A 27,609-nucleotide genomic window follows, 5' to 3' on the forward strand; every position below is an offset into this window, starting at 1 on the left:
AATTATTTATAATTTTTAAAAAATAGTTAATAATCTATAAAAGTACTAATTAGTATTTATAATTTTATACATGTCAAAGTTAATGAATTATATTTAAACATAATTCAAACAAATAAAACATCTAAATAAGAATCAACATTGAACAATCAACTTAATACAACACTCTAAATTAAATTAATTAACATTTAGCTCCATGAAATAAATTAAAAAATTGTCAACAAACATTCTTTTGAAATGAACTGAATCATCAAATTAACAAATGTCTAAGACAATTTGACAATTAGGTTGTACAAAAATGAGAAACAAATATAATTTAAAATTGAAATAAAAAAAACATCATTTTTCAAAAAAATAAGAAATGAAAACTCGAAAAAATGTATAAATAAAAAAATATAGAGGGCCTTTTTTTATAAATATAAATTTTAATATAAAAAATAATTAATATAAAAATAATAATGTATTCAAACAATTTTTTAAAAAAATTAAGAATTTTGCACTAGAGACGAAAAAAATTTATTTTTACTTGCAAGTGGAAATGAGATTTCAAATCATAAAAGTTTTCACATTTAAACACTAGAAAAATAGAGAGAGAGATATTGAGGCGGGTTTTAAGTGGAGATGATGGGAATTACCCTTATTATTGTTATTTTTTTCATTTTATAAACATTAGAGAGATAAATTATGTTCAATTTTTATTTTTCTCTTAGAAAACTAGAGAGAGAATTAGATATTTTAAAAAATAATGGTTAAGGGTATTTTGGAAATACAAAAGTTGCATTATGAGAATTGAAAAAAGTTTAAATAAACCATGCATAGCATTTGCTTGGGTAATAATAGGGGCTGTGTTTGTGTGGCCATAAGATACAAATTAAGTGGTTGAGTCACAATAAATTGAGATTCATACTAGTAGGTTGTGAATTTAATTTATTGACCAGCATAACGAGGCAAAGCCTATGCAACAAAACAAAGCCTTCATCTACAATTTACCTTCTATGTCGAAATCGAAAGCACGAGCAATAGGAGACCGCACAAGAACAATATCCCAAGGGATTACGTTTGTGTAAAAAGAATAAAAAAATAAATAAAAACTTTACATTTGATAATAATAATTTACTTTAAAACTTTTTATGCAAAGTTTTAAATAGAATGAGTATTGAGTAATGTTAGAAGTCATATTATTAATCATGTATTACATCCTCATTAAAAGAGAATTTAGATAGAATAGATGACACATAATTTTCTTAATCTATTTTAATAAAAATGCGTCGCATAACTTATACATAATCATTAATCAACAATATTCATAAGTATTGATATAATAGTAAAGTTTGAGAAATTAGTTATCCTTTATGGCTCGTAAATTCAAATCTTATTAACATAATTAATTTTTATTTAAAAAAATATAAATAAATAAATTTTATTTAAAGGATATTATTTTAATTCTCATCCACTCTTTGAATTAAAAAATAATTTTAACTCAAATTTCTGCCCCAATTTTAGTCGGGTCATCGAGCGGGATACCATTTGGACTCACACCATGTTTGGTAAGAATAAATTATAAAAATTTTTGTGAAATTTATTTTTGATTTTGAGTTTTATATTTAGAGAAAAAAAAGTTAAATTTCAATTATAGGAATTGAATTGCAAATGAATTCCGTAAATTTAAATAAATAAATTTTATGGACAAAAATACCCATAATTTTTATTTCCACTTATTACTCCAAGAATAATTTTAAAAAATAAATAAAATTTCAATTCTAAGCTTATTTAAACTATAAATAGAGAAAGAATTTTAGATTTCAAATTCTTTAACACCAAACGCAGCGTAAATCATAGAAAACATCGGAAACCAATTAATCGTTAAAAACATCGGGAACATCATAAGAAGCGAAAGCAAGGCCAAGAAAGTGACGGAAAATCTTCGGGAAAAAGTTTTCCTCTTGGGCTGAGGGTGAAGAGGAAACGGGCGACGATTGTCGGAGCGTCAGTGAGTTCTCTGTCGCGATCAATTCTCTGTTTCCTGTTTGGTTTCTTTCAATATATATCATACATCTTTCTATTGGGACTTGAATTCTGGCATTTGCTTCCCAATCTTGGTTTATAATTTGTGCCGACTTTCTCTTTCTGAATTTCCTATTTAGTAGTTTCCAAGTGAGAATCATTTGGTACATGTGTTTGTTTTCAAGCAAAATTTCACTAGAGAATCGTTCAATGCATGTAAGGGTGCCGTACCGCTCTAACACTCTCTCTTCCTTTCGCGATTTCACCCCCGATTGGAAGCATGACCGAAACCCTAAAACCCGCATTTTTCCTATCAATTTGGTCCCGCTTTTCAAACATGAGATCTCTGGTTTTTGCACTGTTTCGGTATTTGGAGGGCCACCCTGTTCTGATTCTGATTTGATTCCTACCTGGCCGATTCCAATCCTTTTGAAGAAGAGGAACTGAACCCGTGTAAGCTTGAAATATCTATAAATATACATTTTCGTGTTTGATCGTGAACAGAAAATTTTGAATATTACAATGGTTGGACATATTTTACGGTGGAATTATGTGTGTATATTATCGAGCTTGGATATGTCGTGGGAACTAATCTTGGTTTATATGCATTTTAGAATATTTTGCTTATATGTATTTGGATTGTTTTATTTTATGGTTGATTTTGATGATTTTGTGTCTGATTGTCCTGTCTGTTTACTTTTATTTGGGTAGTGAATGCCGTTCTTATCGCTGTTGTTGAACTGCTTCTGCATTTTCATGATAGTCCACATTTGCTATTTGGCAGCTGAGTATAAAAAGATAGGAAAAGGAAAAAAAAAAAAAAGAGGAATTGAAATTTGAATTAAAGAAGTTTCAGAAAGGACTTCTGGCAAACACCCAAAACGAGCCCGATAGTATTGTCATGTGTGATTGAGCTGAATTAAAACATATGCAAGTCTGTTTTATTTTCTTAGCATTTAACCGTTTGTGTAATTGTATTTATGCTAACACTAATTATATATGTGCAGTCACTAATGTTTTTAAAAAGCCTTTTTGTCTCCCTATTATAAGTCTCAATATTTTTTTATCTTTCCAGTTGTAAGTTCTAATTTAATGGGATAGAACTTACTGTGTATCCTTTTTCTTTTTTCTCTATTTTTTGTTTTTGCAGGGTTGATTGGACCATGAGTGCAAAACCCAAGAGGAGAGCTGTAACAGAGAATGGGGATGCAGCAGAGGACCTGGTCCTTGCAACTTTGATTGGAAATGGCGAGGACTTGGGTCCTATGGTCAAGCATGCTTTTGAGATGGGAAGGCCTGAAGCCCTCCTTCAACAACTCAAATTTGTTGTTAAGAAGAAGGAAACTGAGATCGAGGAGCTGTGTAAGCTCCATTATGAGGAATTTATTCGTGCTGTTGATGAACTCCGTGGTGTCTTAGTTGATGCTGAAGAGCTAAAAAGTGAACTTGCCAGCAATAATTTCAGGCTACAAGAGGTTGGCAGCGCTCTTCTTCACAAACTTGAGGAGCTTTTGGAATCTTATTCAATCAAGAAGAATATTACTGAAGCTATTAAAATGTCAAAGAACTGCGTTCAGGCGTTGGATCTATGTGTTAAGTGTAACAAACACATTACTGAAGGCCGGTTTTACCCTGCTCTGAAAACGGTTGATCTGATTGAAAAAAAGTATTTACTGAATATTCCTGTTAAAACACTCAGGGTGCTTGTAGAGAAGAGAATACCAATCATAAAATCACATATAGAGAAGAAGGTCACCAGTCAAGTTAATGAATGGCTAGTTCACATAAGGAGCACTGCAAAAGATATTGGACAAACAGCAATAGGTTATGCTGCATCTGCACGTCAGAGGGATGAGGATATGCTAGCTCGTCAGAGGAAAGCTGAGGAACAGAGTTGTTCAGGGTCTGGGGATTTTATATATACGTTAGACGTTGAAGAAATTGATGAAGATTCTGTTCTAAAGTTTGATCTTACACCCATTTATCGGGCATATCACATTCATTCATGCTTGGGAATCCAAGAGCAGTTTCGTGATTACTATTATGAGAATCGCTTCTTGCAGTTAAGTTCAGACTTGCAAATATCTTCTACTCTACCATTTCTTGAATCTCATCAGACCTTTTTAGCTCAAGTTGCGGGATATTTTGTCGTGGAGGATAGGGTCCTAAGGACTTCTGGAGGACTATTGTTGGCTAACCAAGTTGAGACTATGTGGGAAACTGCCATGGCTAAAATGACATCACTGTTGAATGAACACTTCTCTCACATGGATACTGCAAGCCATCTCCTACTGGTCAAGGATTATGTGACCCTTCTTGGTGCAACTCTTAAACAATATGGATATGAAGTGGGACCAATTCTCGAGACTCTCAATGGCAGCCGTGAAAAGTATCATGAGCTTCTTTTAGCAGAGTGTCAACAACAAATCACTAATGTCCTTGCCAATGACACTTTTGAACAGATGGTAATGAAGAAGGAGTCAGACTACCAAGCAAATGTCTTGATATTCCATCTTCAAACCTCTGATATAATGCCAGCCTTCCCCTATATTGCTCCTTTCTCTGTCATGGTTCCTGAGTGCTGCCGCATCGTTAGATCATTCATAAAGGACTCGGTCAATTACTTGTCTTATGGCGGCCAAATAAATTTTTTTAATTTTGTGAAGAAGTATTTGGATAAGCTCTTGATTGATATACTAAATGAAGTTCTACTTGATAAGATTCACAGTGGTACCACTGGTGTCTCTCAAGCAATGCAGATTGCTGCAAACATCGCTGCTCTTGAAAGAGCTTGTGACTTTTTTCTGCAACATGCAGCCCAGCAATGCGGGATCCCTATCCGGTCAGTTGAAAGGCCTCAGTCTAATTTAACGGCGAAGATAGTTCTTAAAACCTCAAGAGATGCTGCATATCTTGCTCTTCTGAGTTTGGTTAACACCAAGTTAGATGAATTTATGTCACTTACAGAAAATGTAAATTGGATTCCCGATGAGACACCTTCAGGTCCCCATGACTACATAAATGAGGTGGTTATTTACCTTGACACTGTCCTGTCCACTGCTCAGCAAATCTTGCCTCTGGATGCATTATACAAGGTTGGGAGTGGGGCTCTTGATCATATTTCATACTCCATTGTGTCTGCTTTTGTTAGTGATAGTGTGAAAAGATTCAATGCTAATGCAGTTATGGGCATAAACAATGATCTCGAGGTGTTAGAATCATTTGCAGATGACAGGTTCCATAGTACTGGACTGAGTGAGATATACAAGGAAGGTAGTTTTCTAGACTTCTTGATTGAGGCAAGGCAATTGATAAACCTTCTTTTAAGCAGTCAGCCTGAGAACTTCATGAATCCTGTAATAAGGGAGAGAAACTACAATTCTTTGGACTACAAGAAGGTTGCTGCTATTTGTGACAAGTTCAAGGATTCTCCTGATAGTCTCTTTGGAAGCCTCTCTAGCAGAAATACGAAGCAGAATAATACACGCAAGAAGTCTATGGATGTGTTGAAAAGAAGGCTGCGGGATTTCAACTAAAAGAGGTTGCAGCCTATCTGCAATAGAAATAGCTCAACCTTTTTTAGGATGATGCATATGAATTAATTTCCTAAAATAAGGTTTTTCACCGTGCTTGTTTCAACATTGAATCCTTTTCTGGTTAAATTTGTTACTTTCCTTCTGAAAATTTATTTTCTTGAATGATTTGAATTAGTACAGATATATCTTGCAAATTAAGCACTTTTGATTCTTTAAATGCTGTAACTTCTTGGGATGAGGGTATTTGGATATTCGAATGCAACTCCTAGGCAATTTTTTGCACAATTCTCCCCTTCACGCTACCAAAAAGTGTGGTTCTTGCTGAATCCAATCCCCATTAGGAAACTGTTAGCCAGCAGGGTCAGCCACTTGTCCATTCAAACTAGTGAGCAAAGCCACACCTATTCAGAATATTAATGAAAAAATGGATTTTTTTATCTTGTGAAAGAGGAAAAATTACCTGTTGAACTGGAGGCTTTTACTTTTATTCTTTATTGTGGTTATTCAACTGAGTTACTTACAGTTCTGGGAACACGGCTGCCACATGTATTTATTATCTTGGTTGCTCTGACACTCTTGTGCTTTGCGATGAGTATGTCGTCATTACTGATTTGTATTACAAGGTTTTCTGGGAAGACTTCTAATTTCATTTTGGGACGCTTATTAGTTGAGCAAGGAAAAGAGCCATTGCATAAGCTGCAAGGAGTAGTACATTCTTCTTTCCCCACATCTCTGATGCACTTGCACCATTTCAATCCATACTAAAAGAGCCATTAGTCTATGCTTCAACCACAAGATTGTTTTCGTTCATGAGTTATATGTTTGCAATTGGAACTGAAGTTGCAATTTTGTTGGTGAATTAATTAATCATCGGTTATTACTACTGCATACTGACAGCTGCTTTATTTTCCCACGGTTTCTTTCTTTGGTGTACTTCTATGCATAAACATTGATGACTAGGATTTCAGGATCTGTCACGACCAGGGCAGTTAATTAATTTATTTTTACTGCAGTTTAGTTTTTTTTTGCAAGAGGAGTTAGTTATTACTGTAACTCTCAGTTATGGATTGATTTAGGAGGTTATGGAGTCATTTAGGAGCAGTTATTGGTAGTGGAGGAGTGGTAACTGCCCCTTAAAATCTGTGGATGGCTTATATATAAAGCTATAACCACATGGCCAAGAATCATTATGATTATTGTGAATTAAAGATCTTCCTTTTTCTCTGCAGTTCTCCCTTTCTCTCAGATCTCTCTATTTTTCCCTATTCCGTCTAATTTCCCTATTCTGTCTAAATTCTCCTTTTTGTCTCTCTCAGTTCTCAATTCTCAGTTCTCCCTCTTAATCAGTCTGATTCTTCCCACTTTTTTTTTTTTCCCTCTATTTCTCCCTCTCTTCCAATTCTCTCATCAAAGGAATTACAGTTAGGCTCGGGTTCCTGACAGGATCCTGCTTTGTGATGCATTAGCATGAAATATTGTTGTCCTTCATGGCCTTAGGATTTTGTTCCATACCATAATTTTAGAATTGCCTGACTTGATTGTTTCCTTGAAGAATGTGAAAGTTTCCCCAACTAGAGAACACTTGTGCCCCATGAATGTGATGATTTTGTCTTAATCTCTTTAATTGCTTTCAAAATGAAATGTTTTCAAATGTTATCAAATTTTGTTGCTCACTAAGTTTAAAGATTTCTGTGTTATTTGATTGAAAGCAGGGATATGCAAGATTTGGGAACTTTTAACAAATCTTGGTTCAGGGGGAGAAAATCTGTTTCTTTTACAAGCTTATATGGGGTTAGGCTTTTCTTGTTCTGTGGGGGGTAATTCCCCAACAAAATAACTTGTCTTTGTGTCTAGAGATAGTACCCAAAAAATGAAAAGAGTGAGAAAGATTCATTCTTATCGATGGGGATGGCCCATTCATATCAATTCATTTTCTTTTCTGTTACATTAAAGATCAGCTTCTGTCTTCATAAACTCGTATGTTTTTCTAATCCAGTTGGTATGAACTAGCTGATTGTTGCAATGTCTATTAGCTACTAAAACCTTATCTAATGGTAAGGCTCGCTATCCTCAGAGATTTATGGATATTGACATTAACTTTCAACTTATGGTTTTTGGAAATAGATTTCTGGGCAACAACTGCTCCCTGGTATGTGGTGCTTATTTGGTACATAAGGGAATCTATCAAATTGTAATGTAGCTTAAAAGAATGAATTTATTATTCACTGTTTTCGATTTTGAAAAACTGAAAAAAAAAAAAAAAAAAAAAAGAACTTTATCATGAGTTGTTTTAGTCAGGATGTTAGACTTGTGACCATACAAGAAAGAACCTAACAAAAAGGTGATTAGCTGTAATAAGGTTGAAGTGGTTCGTACTAGGGATAAGATATATGAAACATGATCAAGATGGTTTGATCATATTTGAAGGGGACAAATAGATGCTCCTATAAGGAGAGTGGAAAAAATTTATAGTAAAATGGTAGGGAGAGATTGGGAAAAACTTGGTGAGGAACTCTTAGTTCATGACAAAGTTGTAATGACATCATAGATAATATGATTATGGATAGAAATAATTGATGAACTAGAATCTATATAGTCGAGCCCATTTAATAGGATTTGGTATATTATTATGGTTATGGTTATAGGTGCTCATAAGTTGGGTTGTTGGACTGAATCAATCTTGAGTAAGTCTGAAATTTTAGACCTACAACTGACTCGATCATGAAGTAAAAATGAACCGACCCAACTCAATTAAATTCAGGTTTTTGATCAAGTTTTTGATTGAGTTGGGTTTTGATTCTAAAATCTATTCATTCATATGAAATTTTTATGGTCCAAAACCTGTTTCACACCAAAATATTAAGATTTATAGAAAAACCTATTTTAACATACATTTTGGAAAAAATAAAAAAACCACATGTAAAACAAATAGGAAAATGCTATTGGTACACCTTTGTGTACACCTTGGGCTACACAAAGGTGTATTAATGACAAAAATATCCCTCTGAGGCGCATAGAGGCGCGTGAGGCGCATGGAGAGGCGCAGGGTATTTTTGTCATTGATACACCTTGTGTAGCCCAAGATGTACAAAAATGATGTACATGTAGCATGACTCAAACAAATAAGCATAAAAATTATATTAATAAATATTGGGCTTTTAAGATTGTTTAGAAAAGTTGGGTTGGATTGGGTATGTAGACCCAATGGTCTAACTTAGACTAGATTAGATGTTGGTTGAGTCTGAAAAAATAGAACTGAAATTGCACTTAATTGGAAAAAATACTCTTAACTAAACCTCGAAATCATATTGGTTTTCAATCGTTCTCGGTCTACTTGAACCTTATACACACCTATTAATTGGTATCATGATTTATTTTGCCAAGAAAATGGAGAAAAATGATACAATTTATGTAGCCATAATCAATTGGACGTAAAATTAATAAATCAATCACACAAAAGACATTGGATTTTTGCCTAATCAGATAGGGAAAAAATCATAAACAATCTCTCACTAATGTAATGACATTTTTTCTGGCATGACATTAGTGAAACGGTGGATTTTTTCTCGCATGTCTTTTTGTTGAAGATGAAAAAAACTATAAACAATCTCTAAGAAAGCTAGTGTTGCTTGTAAAGTCCTTTGAATCAGTGGTTCCACAATCTGATGAGCAACAGATCCAGGTGACATTTCCTAAGATCAAAGGTATTAAACCTGAATGCTGTCACATAGTTACCGGGAACATGGTATGGGGTATGTTAATATGCTAATTTTGTGGCATGGAGAGAATAGGCTTAATTGGTTTGTTATTTCATGTCGTGGTACATTTTATAGTTGTACTCAAGTCAAAATTAGTTAGATTAATACTTGGCTATTATAGAAGTTGGTTTGTTTTGTTTTGTTTTGAATTCTGTTCTTGTATGACTTCTGAAATGAAGAATCCTATGCAAACAAAGTTAGGTTTGAACTTTGAAATGCTTTAAAATGCAATAGAATATAGAAGAAATTGAGGTAAGCAAGATTTCTTCTTTAATGTTCTTTGAAAATTATTCTGACTTTAATTTCTTCCCTAGTTTTTAGTTGTTTTAACTAAATTCGTGCATCGCTCTTTGGGATCTAGATCGCGTTCCTTGTGGTCTCAGGATGCAAAAGAACCGCAATGTGGAATCTGTGACCCGAATTGTGATTCCAGTTGGGGGGGGGGGGAGGTAGTGTAACTATGGCTGTTTGCATCAAAAGTGAAACAGGTGATGGGTATCTGAAGCTAGTTTCAGAGACACAGAAGTTGAGTGCATTGTGAAATCTAACCTTGATGATTGGGAGAGAAATGCTTTCATCAATGACAAGCAATCTACTGTAAGTAAGCTCTATATGTCTTAAGAAATGTTAAATCTGTTGCTTGTTTGTATTTATCAAAGATGACATGGTGACCTTTTTCTGTTTGTGGATGTTAGTGGATGGAAAAACCAAGCAAGAAATGTGAGAGAATTATAACAACTTCAGATGAATCAGCTGTCACGCATTATGGTCTTGGCGGGACATCGACCTTTTATTGGCAGATTTGAACTGTTTTCTTAGTCATTTCCTTTATGTTATGTTATTATGTTTTATTTACTTTATGCTTTGGTATTAGTTTGGATATTACAGCTGTAAAGGGAATAGGATATTTTAAGGGGGGAGGTCTAAGTGTAAAGGGGCCTGGGGAAAAAGACAAAAGAGTTAGTTATTGGGGATGGGATCTGCTGTGGCAGCACCCCTGCTAGTGGGTTATATACCCCTATACTCAGATTGTAACGGCATGAAGAATATCGAGAACAGAATTCTATCCTTTCTCTGCCAACTATTCTCTCTATCTCTTCTTCCTTTCCTCCTAATCTCTCTCTCTCTATCTCTTTTATCTGTGTCATCTCCTTCTAAGATGCCTATCTGATCTCTCTAATTCATATTGGATTAGGGGGTGGATTCATTGTCGCATTTGGGTTTGTGACATCAACAGCCAGATAATACTCTGACATCAGAGGAACTGAAACAGGAGAGGAGGATGGGGATCCTGAACTGCATACACAAAATGAAGAGTGCATGGGCAATGCCAAGACATTGTCTGCAACTGAAAGTTCTACTTCTACTTTGACTACTGTGCTTCATGTCCAGATAAAGAGACAGAATATCACGACACTGGACGGTCAAGAGTTTGAAATCCACAAGATTTTTGCCACCAAGATGGTGTGAGAAGCAATTGACTACTGCTACTGTCTTAGACTTGGAAGACGATAAAGCATCACCAAAAGTACAGAACAAATCTGATAAGAAAACACCCAAAGGCTGGAGTTATCTGAAAAAGTGAATCCTTCTCAATAGATTCATCAAAGAATTGGGATAAGGTCAAGAAGTTCAACTGAAGGGAACCGAGCCATCTGCCATCAGAACCTAGTCCACACAAGTAGAAAAGGTTTGTGTCTGATGAATCAGCTGATTTGGAGTATGAATCTGCTGATTTTCTTTAAGCGTGGCTTTGATCTGGCCTGAAAGCAATATCTGTGGTTTGAGGTTTACTATTTTTTCGGCTATGAATTTTCTGATTTAGTATGATTTTTAGCCTGCTGCTTGAGATTGTTTTGTTTGAAAATGGATTTTGCTTTCACTGCAGTCAAGGTTTATGGGAGCTGTACAAGTTTCAGTTTTCTTTCTTTCTTTTTTTTTGGGGGGGTGGGGGGGGCGGGGGTGGTTAGGTAGTGTTGTCTAAGTTGGAGGATGGTGTGTTCTGTCACTGCCCTTGGTTTAGGGTTGTGTCTTCTGTTTAGGTTTATATGTAGGCTCCATAAGGTTGCTTGTTGTCCTCATTATGGTGCTGCTCTTGGCCTTTTGCTAGGCTCTTAGGATCTGTATTTTCTTGGATTGGAGGCTCTTGTTTTGATTTCGGGAATTGGCTGGTGTTTATCTTGATAGGCTTTGTTTTGTGCCACCTTGCGAGTGTCTCGTGGTCTGAATTTCTTGGTCTCTTAGGGAGTTAAAGAACAGAGGATCAGTGTGTTGTTGGTCTTGTTCTGGGACCTAGGAGAAGAGCAACCATGGGTCACTTAACTTGAACTTGGTGTGTCGGGCTCAAGAGAGCTACCACCTACCATTAGGCTATTCTACCACCACTGCTCTTAACTTTCACCAGCTTTTTCCAGTTTTTCCTTCCAGCTTAGCTGCTGTTATTAGTCTTTCAGAGTTTGGCCGTGATCTTCACTTACATCTTCAGATGCTTCTTCAGATGGTCAATCTAATGCATGCATGTCTGATTTGGTTAGAGTTTCATTTGGTGGATGGTCAAAACCTTGGTTCAGCCTGAGTTGCGCGCGCGCTCACATACACTCTAACATGGATCTGCATATGGAACTAATTATTTAAGCTAAGTTTGCTTTGGACAAATAATATGATCTTTGCCAATAATGTTTTAGATTTTATATGGATTATGTATTTATGATTTGATTGTTTTTAGCATGGGCGGATTTAGGAATTTAGAACGCAGGGACTGGTATGTGAACGAATGGGCTGGGTGGCCCATGGGCCCGCCTCTCAGCCCGGCCTGATACTATAGCAAATGGGTTGGGCTAGCCTGCCCCAAGAATGTAGGGCCGTATCGGGCCAGTGCTTTGTGGCCTGGCCCAACCCACTAAAAATGGGTGTGGTGACCAAAATTGAGGTAGCCCACCAAAATGGCCTGGCCTGACCCGATTATTAATGGCCATAGCGTTGTGTCGACCCCCATTTCCTATTGTCCGACCTAGCCCACAAAATGGGTGGGCTAAGCGGGAGGCGGGCTGGGTCGGGCGGCCCGCCCATTTTCCAACTCTAGTGAACGTGAAGGGAGAGAGAGAGAATGGAAAGGCAGTCTATGGCCTCCTCTTCTCCTTATGCAGGAGCAATTAATTTTTTTTGAGCTTTGGATAATTTGAAGTGAAGATAACCCAATGCTAAAATTCAAACTTTCATCTTTATCTCGATTTTAATTTGAAAATTGTCTTAAATTAACCTTTAAATTGCTATAATCACTTTTAATTGAGTAAGGCTATGAAGCACGGAAATGGCTCGGAGATGCCGTTTCGACGTTTTCGAACTGTTTCTCGTTTCGAAAACGGGAAAAATGACTCGAAATTTTTTTTGGGTTGTTTGTGTAATTTTCAAAAAATTATGAGCTGTTTCAGAATTTACCAAAATTTGCTAGCTGGAAACGCGTTTCTGCCACACAATTTGATGAAGTCCTAATCTAAACCCCTTTTTTCCTCGCTTCTTCTTCTTCTTCTTCCAATTCGATCGTCCTCGTTGTCATCTGCTTCCAATCCGATTGCTTCGTCGCCCTCGCCGTTGTCTACTTCGTCGCACTCACCGCCGTCTGCTTCAAGAGCCTCTCGCTTCGGTGCACCCTTGATTCCGGTCGTCCTTGCCGTTTGCTTCCGGAGCTAGTTCATGAAACCCAATGAACTCCAGAAATTCGATGCCGCCATGATGGGGACATGGACACTTCTTCGACTGCCTCAGGGTCCAACTGGATATGTTGGGACAATGATCTTGATGGTGGAAAAGTGGAACAATAGATTTCGAATGATCTATGTCAAGTTGGCAAGCATGTGTTTAGAATATAAGTTAAGATTTTGATTTTTTGTTAGGCTATTTAATTGTATGTTTGATGACGCAATTAATCAATTGGCGATTTAGATTTGTGTTTTATGTTTCTAATTTTCGTCCCTAAATAAAGATTACACGTCGTATTGAAGGGTAAGATAAATTCATGCACTCATTTCCTTTAATTTATAATCCCTTGATTCATTTTGGTTGATACTTATTTCATGGTTGCTCAAGAGTCCTAGTTGTTCAGTTCTTGGGCTACTTGGCGTTGCAACTTGATTGGTCAGACCTATGATCTATTATTCTCTATTGTATAACACAGATCTGTTAGTTTTTTGGTGTTGTAGGGATGATTATTATGATGTCTTTTTTTTGTTGAACAAGATGACCTCCAAAGAACCATAGTGCACCAAGAAGAGCCCAGTCTGGGCACATTCTTGGTGTGGGTTTGGTGACAATTGTAGCCAAGAGAAATTGATGGTTGTAACTTGAAGATATATGGATTTGGTTATTGTTAAAGACATTGTAAGTGATCTAGAGTCTAGAGAGAAAAGGGTCTAGTTTTTATTTTTATTTTTATTTTTTTTTTTTTGATTCATGTCTATAGTACTTTCTTGAGATTTATGTCCTCTTGCAGACATCTCATACCATCAAGCCTCAACAGATAGTGTAAGAGGTAAATTAGGGAATTTGGTGGTCCTCAATTTTGATTCCGGAGCAACATTCTAATCATTACGAAGTATGCTCCAAAAGGAGTCGCTAAGACCATCAGGTTATGCATTCCTGGACATGTTTATGGTACTCTCTTCTCTTATAGCACATTGTCATGTTCTATATTTTTTTTTTTATTTTTTATGTTAAAACTTTTATATTTATCTCTATTAAAAATTTAAAAGTTTATCTTAAGTTAAAATTTAAAATGCTATAACACTTTCAGTTGACTTAGTGACCCTTTATGCTAATCACTTATATGGTGTGGCCACCAAGTCATGCAACTGGCTCAAATAGTGCTTCTCTTCCTTCGGTTTCTACACCCAGCTAGATAAGTTGGGTTAGTGATGTTGACGGTGGAAAGGCGAGACCTAAGATTTCAAATGATCTCTCTTGAGTTGGAGATGCATTTGGTGAGAGTGTGATTTAAGATTTTGATTTTTTTAGAGTATTTGATTGTTTGTTTGATGATACAGTTGGAGATGCATGGCTTTTCTTCCTTTCTTTTTTGGCAGGATCAGTCAACAAGATATGTTGGGGTAGTGATCATAATGGTGGAAAGGTGGTACACTAGATTTTGAACGATCTATGTAGGGTTGGTGATGCATGTGGTGAGAATATAATTTAAGATTTTGATTTTTTGGAATGATTGTCTTGGCGTGGTCTCTCGTGCTCTCGATTACGTCGAGGTAGATAAATTACAAGTGTGAGATTTTGTCTCACTACGTAAGAAAATATTCGAACTCGCGCCCCATTAGATTGATAAAGACATAGCAATTATTCTTGCCAATTGACCCATGTCTTGAGGGAAAGATTTTGATTTTTTGTTATTTAATTGTTTGTTTGTTTATGTAATTAATTGATTAACGATTGAGATTGATGTTTTATTCTTTTAATTTTCTTTTATAGATACAAATTACACATTGGATTAGAGGGGACGAAAATTCTTGCATTTGTTGTCTTTACTTTGTGATCCCTTGATTCATTTTTCGATATTTTTTTATAGATGTTGAAGAGTCTTAATTGTTTTTCTTTTTTTCTCTTTCACAGTGAAATATTTCGTCCTCCAAAACAACTTTGATATATGTTAATGGTACTCTTTTATCTTAAAAAGGACGCATTGTTACACCCTATTTATTTTGACATCAAGCTTTCATGTATAACTCTATTAAAAATTTAAAATTTTAGTCTAAATTATAATTTAAAATGTCATATATACATTTTTAATTAACTTAGTGGACTCTTATGCTGATCACTTATATGAATAGCATGGCCACTAAGTCACACAACCAGCTCAACACAAGTGGTCCAATTGTTTTATAGCAAGTGTAGATCAATTTCTATCAAAATGATCTCACTTGTTCATTAGTCATACCCTATTTATATAAATTAGGGTTTTTCTCAATTTCAAGCTTTCTAACAATATGTCAACTTTATTTCTTGTTGGGAATTTAATGGAATTCCCCTACCATATTTTTTTTTAAATTATGCATTTATCCTCTATTTTTTATGAAATTTCATGAGTAACCTATAGTTTATTTATTATTGTGATTATACCTATTAAATTGTATAAATTGCAATTAGCACATGATAATTATGCATGTTATAACATGACATGTGAATTCATTATATATGAAAACTCAAATTTCATGGCATGCATACATATATGGCTATATTACGCTTATGACTTGGCGGATAACAAGGGGATGGATTGATTAGTAAAGAGTGATGGATTGGGTACGTTTGCTAAACCATTGCGATGGTCCCATTAGTCATAAGAGATACTATAGTAATATATATTTATAGTAATATATATCACGATTTTTTTGTTCATGTGCATAAGAAAATATTTTGGAATTGTCAATAAGTGGTCCATCATCTAACCAACATATTCTCACATGTCAATAGGCAATCCAAAAGCGTCGAAAGGAAAATATTCATATTTTATTTTTAGTCAATGTATTTTATCTCTTGTAATTTTTGTGAAAGATGGACCCAAATTGGACATGTAATAGATTTATTTTTAATGAAATTGCTTAATGTTGATATATTATTTAGGTTCGATATAGACTTTATTCTGTGCTGAACTTTGATTAATCATCTTAATTATGATTAAAGGATAAAAGGTGAATTCATGGAAATTATTGAGTGTAAAGGTGAATAAGAAAAAATAAAAATAAAATTTTCCTAAATTTTTTATGAAATCATACACTGAAGAAGCGAGGCATTACAACTTTTTACTAATTTGGGTCATGATTTCATCTACGGGAATGCATGTTGTAGTAATAGTTTTTTTTTTTTTTTTTCTATTATAATATATTGATGGATTTATGCATTATATTAAATGGATGCCTTATTTTTTGGTGATATAATAAATGTTTATTATTTCCACATTTATTGTTATCAACTTATCATTTAGGTTCGATCTATATCATCTTTCTATACTTGACGTAATTATTGAGAAATTAGGTATTAGAAAAAAAAAATCCTTACTTTCTAAGATAATAACATCCTTAGAAAGTGGGGTGTTATATGCTTAGGGATTTATAATTTATTACCTTTAAGTTTGTTCACTTAATCCCCTTCTTTATAAGTTTTCTTTACTCATACTAACTTATTGACTTCACAAATCCTTCACTTATCACGTATCTCAAACTCTGATACTATAAACCTTGAACAAACCGTATTATCATTATGTTCGTTAACTTCCATTGTCATAATTCTTAACCATTTGTCACCATATGATATCTTAATTTTCCTAATGGACTCCAAAAATGTGTATATAAGTGACTTCGAATACCTTTTTTTTATTATAAGTGCAAAGGTATTAGTTGATGCCCACACATTATTCCACTTAACTCATGTTGGATTTGTTGTTCACTACCTCATCACACTATTAGTGTATCATCTTTTAGGCTTTCAAACTTTCATAGCAAGTTAATGGTAATTTGGTACTTCGATCCCTCCCAACTTAGACCTCAATTCAAATACAATTCTATCAGGTTGTTCTAAGTTTTTGATATCTGACGATCTTTAGTAATATATTTTAATGCTCTAATTGTGGGTCTTTTGGCTCACACAAGTTGCCTAAATAATCATATGTCATTTGATCCTTAGCATTCAATTTGTCACTGTGATTTGTGATCATTATATATCTAAAAAATAAGTAACTATTAGAAAAAAAAATAAAAAAGATCTAGAATCACCAAGAATTAATCAAAATAAAGTTGATCATGAAGTTTTAGTAAGAGATTAACGCTAAATTGAAGATCAAATAAGGGGCTTGTATCTAGATGATGCTATAAAAGATCAAAGCCTAAGTATCAAAGAAAACTTTAATACCATATAAAAGAAACAAGGTACTCAAAACAATAAATTATACATTGCTCTGAATTATTTTTATTGTTGACAAATGCACTTAGGTATATTTATACAATATAATTATAAATCTAATCAAGAAATAAATTCTAAAGAATATCTACAATCAAGATGAATCTAATTTAATTCAAATTTAATAAAATTCTAATTCTATTATTGACATCAACGTTCAATCACACTAAATGAAATACAAAAAGACCAATATATATATACTGGTTGAGTATCACCGCATTTAAATAGGCGATTTGAGATTGGGAATATTGAGCCAATTTGCTCATATTAATTAAGTTTTGATGATTAACAAAAATATTTTTTTGATATAAATATATTTCTTTCTCATATAAAAAAAAATTATTTTGAATTAAAAGTGAGTACAAATAGTAAATTTATTTTAAACTAAAGGTGGATTGTCTTTAAACATGTCTCATTCTTTTTAATCATTTATGTCTTAAAAGTTTATTTTTTAATTTTCATTTATTAATAAATATTTTTATTACTTATGCAAAAAGTATATTTATTTTGAATTAAAGGATAATTATTTTAAGACATGTTTTCTCTTTCTCATATAAAAAGTAAATTTATTTTGAATTAAAGAGAATTGATTTTAGACATGTTTTTTGTTACTCATGCAAAAAGTAAATTTATTTTAAATTAAAGGAGATTTCTTTTAAACATGTTTTCTTGTTTTAATCATTTATATCTCAAAAACTTATATTTGAATTTTCAAATCTTGATTTCTTAGGTAAAAAGTAAATTTATTTTAAATTAAAGGTGAGACATATTTTCTCATTATTTGAGAAAATTTAAACATTTTTTAAATTTCAAACTTCATATTAACTGTTATACGTTATTCCCGCATCATTCCTTATGGGCCGGCCCAATCACCCGGAGCCTAGAAAGCCCAGGCGACCTTGCCAAATAAAATCCATACACCATCGAAATCCGAATCTCATAAAGCAAGCACCTTACGAGCTCCCGGCAAAACCCCTAGCGAGCTCTCAGCGATCGACTAACGAGCAAAACCCTCAATTCACTGAATCATCCACATCACTGGCCTAAAGACTCCAGCTCTCATAAGTGGCAAAGTTGCTAAGAAGTCAGGGGTAAGGTCCATTTACTTTACCTGCAACAGCCCATGCTCCTCGTAATGAGGATCCCATTCCCGGTTTTGTGTAGATGATAAGGGTTGTTTGTCCCAAAAAATGTCATCTTTATATTTCTATATGTTATCTAAATTGTAAAGTTCACTCAGTATAAATAGGAGTCAGAGATATCATAAGGGGTAGAGACAAGGAGAATAATCAGACACCGCCATTCTGAGAGAATAATCAGAGTGCGGTCGTGGAGTAGGCATCGTTCTGGCCGAACCACGTGAAAATCGCTTGTGTTGACTCACATCTGAGATCTTTGTTTTCCTCTTCTTGGCATTTTTGGATTCACTCACCGCGGCCCAAAACGAATCACGGTCGGCTGAAATTGAACGTCGACATTAACCATTTCTTTAGTGGCTAAAATATTTATAAATATTTCCCAAACTCATTTTTTGAGTATCCATTGCACATCCAAAGCTCTCAAAAGCTCTCAAGCTAATTTTCAAGTATTCCAAAACTCTTAAAGATTCATTGTTCATCTACCGAAGAGTCACAAGGCAAGAGAAGAAAAAGATATCGCAAAGCCGAATCCGATCTTCTCCATTCAAACTAAGGTCACTGTTTATTTATTTATTTAAATATTATTGCCTTGTATAATTTATTTTTAATTATTTATTTGTGTCCAAGTGTGGACAAATTATTTGTAACATTTAAATTACTATTGTGGATTGTATAGGTTTCCTAGAACCGTTAAAATCTATGTGAATCTAGTTTTCAAGATAAGCTAAGGAGAAAACTTTGGTATTGGTGGTTTTCTTATAACCCATTGTAATTTAGAAGTGCATCTAGTTTTCAATGTGAGATAGTGTAAAAACCTTGATAAAATTAGCGAAACCGCAATGGTGGTTGAGACATTGGGAGAGTGGAGTAGGTGTGTGTGGAGACACCGAACCACTATAAATTATCTTGTGCTTCATTTATTTATTCTTACTATATCTTGTGGCTTGCAATTTATTAATCTCAAACTTACATATACATAGTTATAAAATCTTAATTTGTTTAAAATTAAATAACAATAATTTAATTAAAAGAAATAATTTATATATATTCTTAGATAAAATAATTAATCAATAATATTTATTAAAATGGAGAAAAATTTTAAACATTCAATTCATCCTCCTCTTGAGTGGCCATACCTTAAGAGACCAACTGGAACCCACAAAGATCATAATTTCTTTTTCTTCTTCATTGTCGCTGCCACCTCCTACAATGTTATTAATGTATTCTCCTCACTCTTCCTTTCATGCAATCCTGACCCCTTGTTATTAGGCTACATTTTCTCTCATCAAGACTTTTATATCCGCACAGAATTGATATGTTGCCAGACATGAGCCTTACCCTACCCCAACAGTGCCCTCCATGTGCTCGCATCACCCCACTGCCTTTGCACCTCACCCCGTGCAACCCTCTTCCCGTAGGGCCTGTGTCGGGCAACAGATCAGTTATCTATATCCAAAAGCGACCTTACACATAAAATTATTAATAACACCACATCAAAGGCATAGATGTCCAACTTCTTGGTTAGCCTACGAGTCATGTAATACTCTAGATACAAGTAGCCAAACGTGTCTTTAATGTCCATGTTAATGTGTGTTTGGCTATGGGGTGTGGTAATTTTGGACAAACCAAAATCTAAAATCTTGGCCACCTAATTCTCATCCAGCAAAATATTTGAGGTCTTGACATCCTTGTGTGCGACCCTTTGCCTTGTATTTATACGAAGGAAAGCCGATCCCTAAGCAACACCAATGCAAATGTTGAGTTTCTATTCCCAAGTGAAACATCGATGGATAATTATATCAATGGCTTTCTCTTTTCTAAATTTATAGAGATGATCGTCAAGGGTTTCATTTAACATGTACTCGTAAACAAGTATCATCTTGTTGGAGTCATCGCAATAGCCATAAAGGGTGACGAAATGAAGGTGTCAAAGATTGGAGGGGTTTTGATCTCAAACCAAAACTCTAGCACCTTACTTGGACTCAGCATTTAGCTTCTTAATCACAACCATACTAATGGGTTTATTTAGTTGCATTATAGTTAATTATTTGTGATTTGTAGTTCGAGACTTCATTCATTCAATCTATTTATGTACTTAATTAATTTGAATATACCTTGTACTTATAAAAAAAATTAATTTGATCTTCTTTAATATGCCAAATGAGAATAATATGAAATAATATTCATTATTTTTTTGACTAATTTTTCAATAAGGTTTTAAACTGCAATGAAATGTCTAATTTCTATACATAATTATAAAAATATTGTTAACATTTTATATAATATTAAGAATTAAACATTTAAAAATGACAATGAATATTCATCATTAGGAGTACTTACAAGACTTAATGGAAAGAAAGGGTTTAAGTTCTAATTCACATAATATTGGAATGAGTTTAACATAAAATTTTATTAAGAATAAACTCTTAATTGGGAATAAGTAAGTAAACAAGATGGGGTTTAAAGATATGCAAATAGTGAGTTTAGTTACTAAATCGATCGAAATTTATTAACTGATTAAATCGATATTGAGGAGCAAAATTGAACCGAATCGATCGATTAACTCGAAAAATTGAAATAATCGATAATCGAAAAAATTGAACCCAATTTGTATAAACTAAACTGAATCGAAAAAATGTACAAAAAAAAAAAAAAATTAAAAACCTTAAGTAACCAATAGAAAACACACAAAATTTCAAAAAATAATGTCATTTTATAAATATCAAAATAATATTATTTTAAAATTCGATTAGTTTGGTTCTTCCAACCAAATCGAAAATCAAAAATTGAATTTTTGAGAAAAATTAATCGAACCAAACCAATACAAAAAAAAAATTGAATTGAACTAATAAGTTCGATCGGTTTGATTCGATTAATTCTGATAAATTGAACTTTTACTTTATCGTAACGGAGTTTAAGGGTTCTAACTGACAAATATTTTTAAATAATTTCTTATTTTGTACTACTTAATTATATAATTTTATTTAAAAATCATTATTTAATCTTTAGATATACTCGTTGCCCTAACAATACATTATTTTATTTTTATTTTCAGAGCTCAATAATAATTCGAGATATAATTTTTATAAAAACTAAAAATATTGAGAGTCCGCAGCCTGAAAGCCCCCCTCCACTACCATAAAGAAACGATGCTTAAACGGTTAGACGCTTAAACCCTATGCTACTGCTTATCCCCGTTATCCCCACCGCGACCACCGCCTTCACGACAGCCCCTGCCCGCCGCCACATTGCCTCACGGTTTGTGATGCTCTTCGTTTCTATGGCGTCTGCGAACTGAGAAAGGGCCTTCTCGAGTACTCGTCGTCGGTGGCCCTTGCGAGCCTTCCGACGGAGCGTGGGAACTCTCCTCCGCATGGTTTACACACTGACTCAAACGAACACTGTAATTCAGAGAGATTACCATTGTTATGGATTCGATGGTATTTTTGCGTTAGATTAATGGTATTTTTCAGTGTTTTTGTTATTAATATTGTCATACTTTGAATGGCATATTGAATTGAATCACTGGAATTACGTTTTATGTTTCGAATGGTTATTATGTTAGCGGTATTACCAATAAGAATGTAAAAAAGATTTTTTTTTTGTGTGGGTATCCTGCCATATTGCATGCCTTTTGAAATTCGCATAGCATATGGTGTGGACTCTTGGTATCACCTCATTTACATCATTTTGCTAATGTAGTGTTTCTTAAGTGCCCAAGACTTCGTGCCGTAGTTTCAGTTAAAAGAGGCAAGGCAGATTCTAGAGTAACAACAGTTGTTACTTTTTGAAATGTAGGCTTGGCACTCTTCATTGCCTTCTATCCTTGTGCTGTTTATTTATTTATTTTTATTTTCATGTTTGTCGCTTCCCCTCTTTTCTCGGTGACAAGTTGTGATGTTTATTTCTAAATGTTGTTACAGTTGCAGAAGAAGTTGTGGAGTTACAATTGCTCTTACTTCCCGCATTCAACACTTTCCATTGGCAATAAATCTGCAATGTCTTTCCAGCTTAAATTTAGAAAGACCATGGTATCTTGTGTCGTCAAAGCCAATCAACCAAGAGTTTTCACACTTATCTGTCAACGAAATTTTCATTCTTTCAGAAGCTTTGTTGATGGGTACAGATGGGCATCTATTAGTTGGCCTGGACTTAAAGTTGGGTATTCTTGTGATCGACCTTTGGATGTTTGGGGTAGTGGTTTTAGATCACCTTATACTTGTGCTTATACAAAGAGGCCTTTCTCTCAGATTCCAAGAGCAATAATGAATAAAGTCAATAACATTGGTGATGGAGATGGTAGTAATTGTGGGAGAACTTCAGCATCCAAGCTTTCCAATAAGCACTGGATAAGGGCAAAGTCATTGGCTGCTCACAAGAGAAATGGGGAAGTCAAGGTGCGAGTTGCAGCATCAAAGCAGGTACAAGGGATGAATGCTTCTAAATCTACAAATTCACCTCCTGTGGATAAGGATGCGGTGCACTCAAGTGAGCAGGTACTTGGAAATGGGTCTTCACCTGTTGGCAATAGCAAGAAGGTCAACAAAGCCAAAGGAAAGCAGAACAAACAGTCAGGAAACAAGAAAAGCAAAGAAAAAGCCTCAGGTTCTACAGCCGTTTCTGATGCAGCAGCTCAGCCAGAAGGTTCTGGAAAAGATCCTCAAGCAAAAAAATCCAGTATGACCAAGAAGAAACAATCATCCCCTACTGCAAAGGTTAGCAAATTTAAATGTTGTATCTATTTCTTTAGTTTTTATGTCATTGAAATATATTAACTAACATGCAGTTTTTCAGAAGAATTCTACTGGGATAAAGTCTATGGATGTACCTGACAATCCTGTTTTGACTAAACAGAGGTTTGAAGGGACAAGTGGAAGATCATCCAGAAGCGCAAAATCTATGAAAGGAGCCAAGGCTCTAGTTGAAACGCCTGACTTGGCAAATGTTTCATCTAGCAATGAGTCGACGCAGAAACAAAAATCCCATGCAATTATCAAGGCTAAGCCTCAGGGACAAAAGACAATGCCGCCACTGTATCCTCCTACTGGGAAATCTATCGTGGTTGTGGAGTCTGTCACAAAGGCAAAAGTTATTCAGGGCTACCTTGGTGACATGTTTGAGGTCTTACCGAGCTATGGTCATGTAAGAGACTTGGCTGCACGGTCAGGATCTGTGCGGCCTCATGATGACTTTAGCATGGTGTGGGAGGTTCCATCTGCAGCCTGGACTCATCTTAAGAGTATCAAGGTTGCTATAAGAGGGTATGGTGTATCTTTCTTGACAATAACTATTGTTACCAAGCTACTTTTGTCCCCCCCCCCCCCCCCCCAACCCAATTTATGGATGTGTTTTCTATGTCTAATATTTTTGTTAAAGTAATTTGTGTATGAAAAAGGTGAAACATTTTTTTTCTTGTATTTTTGTTCCTATTTTGTACCGTTAACTATTTATGGATGACATAGACAAAGTGATTCAATGAGACAAATATCAATTATTAGTGTAAAGAAAACTGGGAAGGTTTGTGCATAATAGATTCAATACTGAGGGGTCACCTATTATGTTTAACAATTAAAAGGTTGTGGAGATAATGCAGTTTTTTTTTTTACACTTAGATTGAGTGTAGTGGTGGCATCCATTTTTGAATTCCTGTTGTTGAAATAGATCTCGCCAAATTCACACACACACGATTTGCTCTCACAGCTGAACACAACCCTTCACTACTTAACCCAGAACCGAAACCAGAAAGATACAAGAACACAACATCAAACCACAAGCACTCACACAACAACAAAAGGATTTATCCTGGTTCAGAACTCTTGGAAGAGATCCTACATGCAGACTGTTATGACCTTGCTTTCACTATCTTGGAAAAACCGGAATACAAGATTACATATGCTGTTCGCACACCCTCAGCCCAATTACCAGACTAAGAACTAACCAGAGATTACAAAGAAATACCCTTTACTCTCACCTTTGACAGCACATACTCTTCCCACAAGATAGACCGCAAAACCTTCTACCCTAAGAGACACTCACGCCCTTCTATTTATAGAACATAGAGGGCGAGAATACAAGATAGGAAAAATAACCGCCTATTGCTATTACAAGACTGCCCCTGATTTACATGCTTCTAGAAGTTTTATTGTAACAACTTCTAACTAACACTATACAACTGAGCCCTAGACTAATCCTTAAGCAAATATTTCAACACCTGTTATGTGCATATGCATTTCATTTAGAATAAAATTTCAAAGTAATTTATTTGTGGATTATTATTACCTTATGTGAACAATAAAGAGATAAACAGTGGATAAAATAAGCAACAAAAATTTAAAGAGAATAGGTACACATGTTGTTCTTAACCAACAAGAGTGACTTAACTTTACACAGGTTTAGCCTACCATAGTGGACAAATTTGTTTCTTTATTTAGCATTTCCTCTGATATTTCTTCGGAGAGTTGGTTGTATAAACAAATAATCCATTTTTATTCTATTATTCAAGTTTCTGCATTTGTAAAATGTAGTATGTTTGTGTCATTTGGATGTGTTGTTTTATAGTTTATACGTATCATTAAGTACTTACCACAATTGAGAAGGATGATGCATTTTATAGAATTTAAGGAATATAATGTATGGTCTTTCCTCTTATACTTCTGTAAAGACTATGAGCAATTAATCTTAAGATAAGATTTGAATGTGTTTGTTCTTATGGTTGAAGAAATCAGAAGATAGTCATTGAATTTAAAATTCTTATGAAAAATTCAGGTGCATTTCATTGAATTGAGCTCTAAAAGCTTGGAGGAGTAATTTTTTAATAAACCATTATGTAAAAATGAAGTAAGCCATTTATCTTAATTTACAGATATATGCACGTGTATATATATTATATCACACAGAATAGATAAAAGAGAAATTATTTTGAGTAGCTTATAACAAGAAGAGAGTAAACAAGTGAAAGAAATCAAAGAAAAAGCCAAGTACCTCTCGTTCTCTCTCTCTATCTCTTTATCTATCTATGCTATGTCAATGTAGCGATAATTTTACATGAAATTCAAACCACCACATATATCCTTGTTTGGGCAAATTTCTCTGTGAGAGAAACTACTTAATTAAATACAGGACACCCACTTGATGTAAGTCACTTGTTACCACCAGTAATATGTAAATGGCTATAATAAAAATTTTGCTAATTGGTTGATGAATTAGGGCCCGTGGATGATCTTCTGTAATTCTATAAAATATCATTTTCCGGTCATATATGAATTTGTTAATTTTTTTATGTAGTTTATCTTTTTATCCAGTTTATCACTTATTTTGATGCCAATTTCTCACTTGCTTTGAGTTGTCCTCAGAGCAAAAAATCTTATTCTTGCATCAGATCCTGATCGTGAAGGAGAAGCTATTGCATGGCACATCATTGAGATGTTGCAGCAACAAGAAGCTTTGCATGAAAATATCAATGTGGCCAGGGTTGTTTTTAATGAAATAACTGAGTCATCTGTCAAAAGTGCCTTGAAGTTTCCACGGGGAATTGACGTAAACTTGGTTCATGCTTACCTTGCACGTAGGGCTCTTGATTACCTGATTGGATTCAACATTTCACCCTTGTTATGGAGGAAATTACCTGGCTGCCAGTCAGCTGGACGAGTCCAATCTGCTGCTCTGTCCCTAATATGCGATAGAGAACTGGAAATTGATAAATTCAAACCACAGGAGTATTGGACAGTTGATGTTGAGTTTAACCAAAGGGAACTGGGTTCATTAATGAACAACTTTTCTTTTTCATCTCATTTGACACATTTTGATTCCAAAAAGTTAAACCAATTCTCAATTGGTTCTCAATCTGAGGCCCTGGAAATTGAACAAAGGATTAAACAATCAAGCTTTAAAGTGGTTGGATCTAAGAGAAACAAAATCCATAGAAACCCTCCTACTCCATTTATCACATCAACACTTCAGCAGGATGCTGCCAACAAATTACATTTTACAGCTTCCTATACAATGAAACTGGCACAGAAACTATATGAAGGGGTTGAATTATCAGGTGGCAATGCAGCAGGATTGATAACATACATGAGAACGGATGGATTATATATTTCTGATGAAGCTATAAAGGACATTCGCATGCTGGTCATTGAAAGATATGGGCAGGATTTTGCACCAGAGAGTGGTCGTAAATATTTTAAAAAGGTGAAGAATGCTCAGGAGGCTCACGAGGCAATTAGACCCACAGATATAAGGAGATTACCCTCAATGCTTGTTGGAATAGTTGATGAAGATTCTTTAAAGTTATATAGTCTTATTTGGGCACGTACAATGGCGTGCCAAATGGTACCCACTATTGTCGATCAGATTCAACTTGACATTCGGAATGCTGATGAGTCCATTGCTTTTAGATCAACATGCTCAGTAGTTGGGTTTCTTGGATACCAAGCAGTTTATGAGGATTTGGAATCTAAAGCAGTAAGATCAGATGAGAATGAAGGAAATGATCGCGCTGAAGCCTTCAAAGTTTACAGGAATCTGAATGTAGGAGATTTATTGGATCTTGGTGAAGTGGAACTCAAGCAGCACCATACACAGCCTCCTTCACGCTACTCCGAAGGATCATTGGTTAAAAAGTTGGAAGAGCTTGGTATAGGCAGGCCTTCCACATATGCAACAACTTTGAAAGTTTTACAGGATAGACATTACGTGACAGTAAAAAACCGCATATTAGACCCGGAATTTCGTGGTCGCATGGTCTCTGCATTTCTTTCCCAGAATTTCTCGGAGGTCACAGATTATAGTTTTACTGCTGATATGGAAACAGAGCTCGACAATGTTTCTGCAGGATTGACTGAATGGAAAGGCCTACTCAGAGATTATTGGACAAGGTTCAGCAGGTATTGTGAGCGTGCTGCCAACCTCCATATTCATCAGGTCGAGAAGATGTTGGAGAAAACATTTGGAGATTTCTTGTTTGCTGCTCTCCCAGATAAAAGCAGGACATGCCCATCTTGTTTGGAAGGCACACTGATCTTCAAAGTTAGTAGGTTTGGTGCTGGTTATTTTATAGGCTGTGATCAGCACCCAAAGTGCAAGTGAGTATGATCTTGCAAGATTTAAAATTTTTCCTCCCACTTTTCAGACACACAAGCATGCATGAAATTACATTTTATTATCTTGTCAATTTATCTCTCTCTCTCTCTCTCTGTGTCACTCATTATATTTGTTGTGGTA

General features: G+C 34.8%; 2 protein-coding genes and 1 long non-coding RNA gene across 9 annotated transcripts in view; all 3 read left to right on the forward strand.

The window, feature by feature from the left end:
* Positions 1 to 1,826: 1,826 nt before the first annotated feature.
* LOC127789015 (exocyst complex component SEC15A) lies at positions 1,827 to 10,363 on the forward strand. 3 transcript variants are annotated; one of them, XR_008020477.1, is made up of 4 exons: positions 1,827 to 1,987; positions 3,152 to 5,542; positions 9,657 to 9,892; positions 9,991 to 10,363. XR_008020477.1 is itself a non-coding variant. In XM_052317746.1 (2 exons), the coding sequence occupies exon 2, from the start codon at positions 3,165 to 3,167 to the stop codon at positions 5,535 to 5,537; it is 2,373 nt and encodes a 790-aa protein (XP_052173706.1). In that variant the 5' UTR covers positions 1,827 to 1,987; positions 3,152 to 3,164; the 3' UTR covers positions 5,538 to 7,815. The 3 variants fall into 3 exon arrangements, 2 of the variants coding, with proteins under 2 accessions (XP_052173706.1, XP_052173707.1); XM_052317746.1 differs by lacking the exons at positions 9,657 to 9,892; positions 9,991 to 10,363 and having other exon boundaries at positions 3,152 to 7,815; XM_052317747.1 differs by lacking the exons at positions 1,827 to 1,987; positions 9,657 to 9,892; positions 9,991 to 10,363 and adding an exon at positions 2,059 to 2,454 and having other exon boundaries at positions 3,152 to 7,815.
* Positions 10,364 to 12,696: 2,333 nt separating this feature from the next.
* Positions 12,697 to 15,284, forward strand: LOC127788271 (uncharacterized). Its single transcript, XR_008020310.1, has 3 exons — positions 12,697 to 13,672; positions 13,785 to 14,271; positions 14,374 to 15,284. It is a non-coding gene; the product is annotated as an uncharacterized LOC127788271 (long non-coding RNA).
* Positions 15,285 to 21,515: 6,231 nt separating this feature from the next.
* Positions 21,516 to 27,609, forward strand: part of LOC127788620 (uncharacterized) — a 30,866-nt gene continuing 24,772 nt past the window's right edge. For 2 of the 5 annotated variants that reach the window (XR_008020434.1, XM_052317111.1), the window contains exons 1-4: positions 21,516 to 21,790; positions 22,311 to 23,102; positions 23,182 to 23,648; positions 25,740 to 27,470. Coding sequence is in view for 4 of the 5 variants with exons in the window: in XM_052317111.1 (XP_052173071.1) it covers positions 21,761 to 21,790; positions 22,311 to 23,102; positions 23,182 to 23,648; positions 25,740 to 27,470 (3,020 nt within the window). In the remaining variant the exon portion in view is untranslated. Of the gene's footprint in view, positions 21,850 to 22,310; positions 23,103 to 23,181; positions 23,649 to 25,739; positions 27,471 to 27,609 lie in introns of all 5 variants that reach the window. The other 3 variants (XM_052317113.1, XM_052317112.1, XM_052317114.1) reach the window with 3 other exon arrangements.

This window comes from Diospyros lotus, chromosome 13, assembly GCF_014633365.1.
Source record: "Diospyros lotus cultivar Yz01 chromosome 13, ASM1463336v1, whole genome shotgun sequence".
NCBI lineage: Eukaryota > Viridiplantae > Streptophyta > Magnoliopsida > Ericales > Ebenaceae > Diospyros > Diospyros lotus.

Coding starts and splice junctions, on each gene's coding strand:
- LOC127789015 (XM_052317746.1), top strand. CDS start 3,165: ATGAGTGCAAAACCCAAGAGGAGAGCTGTAACAGAGAATGGGGATGCA.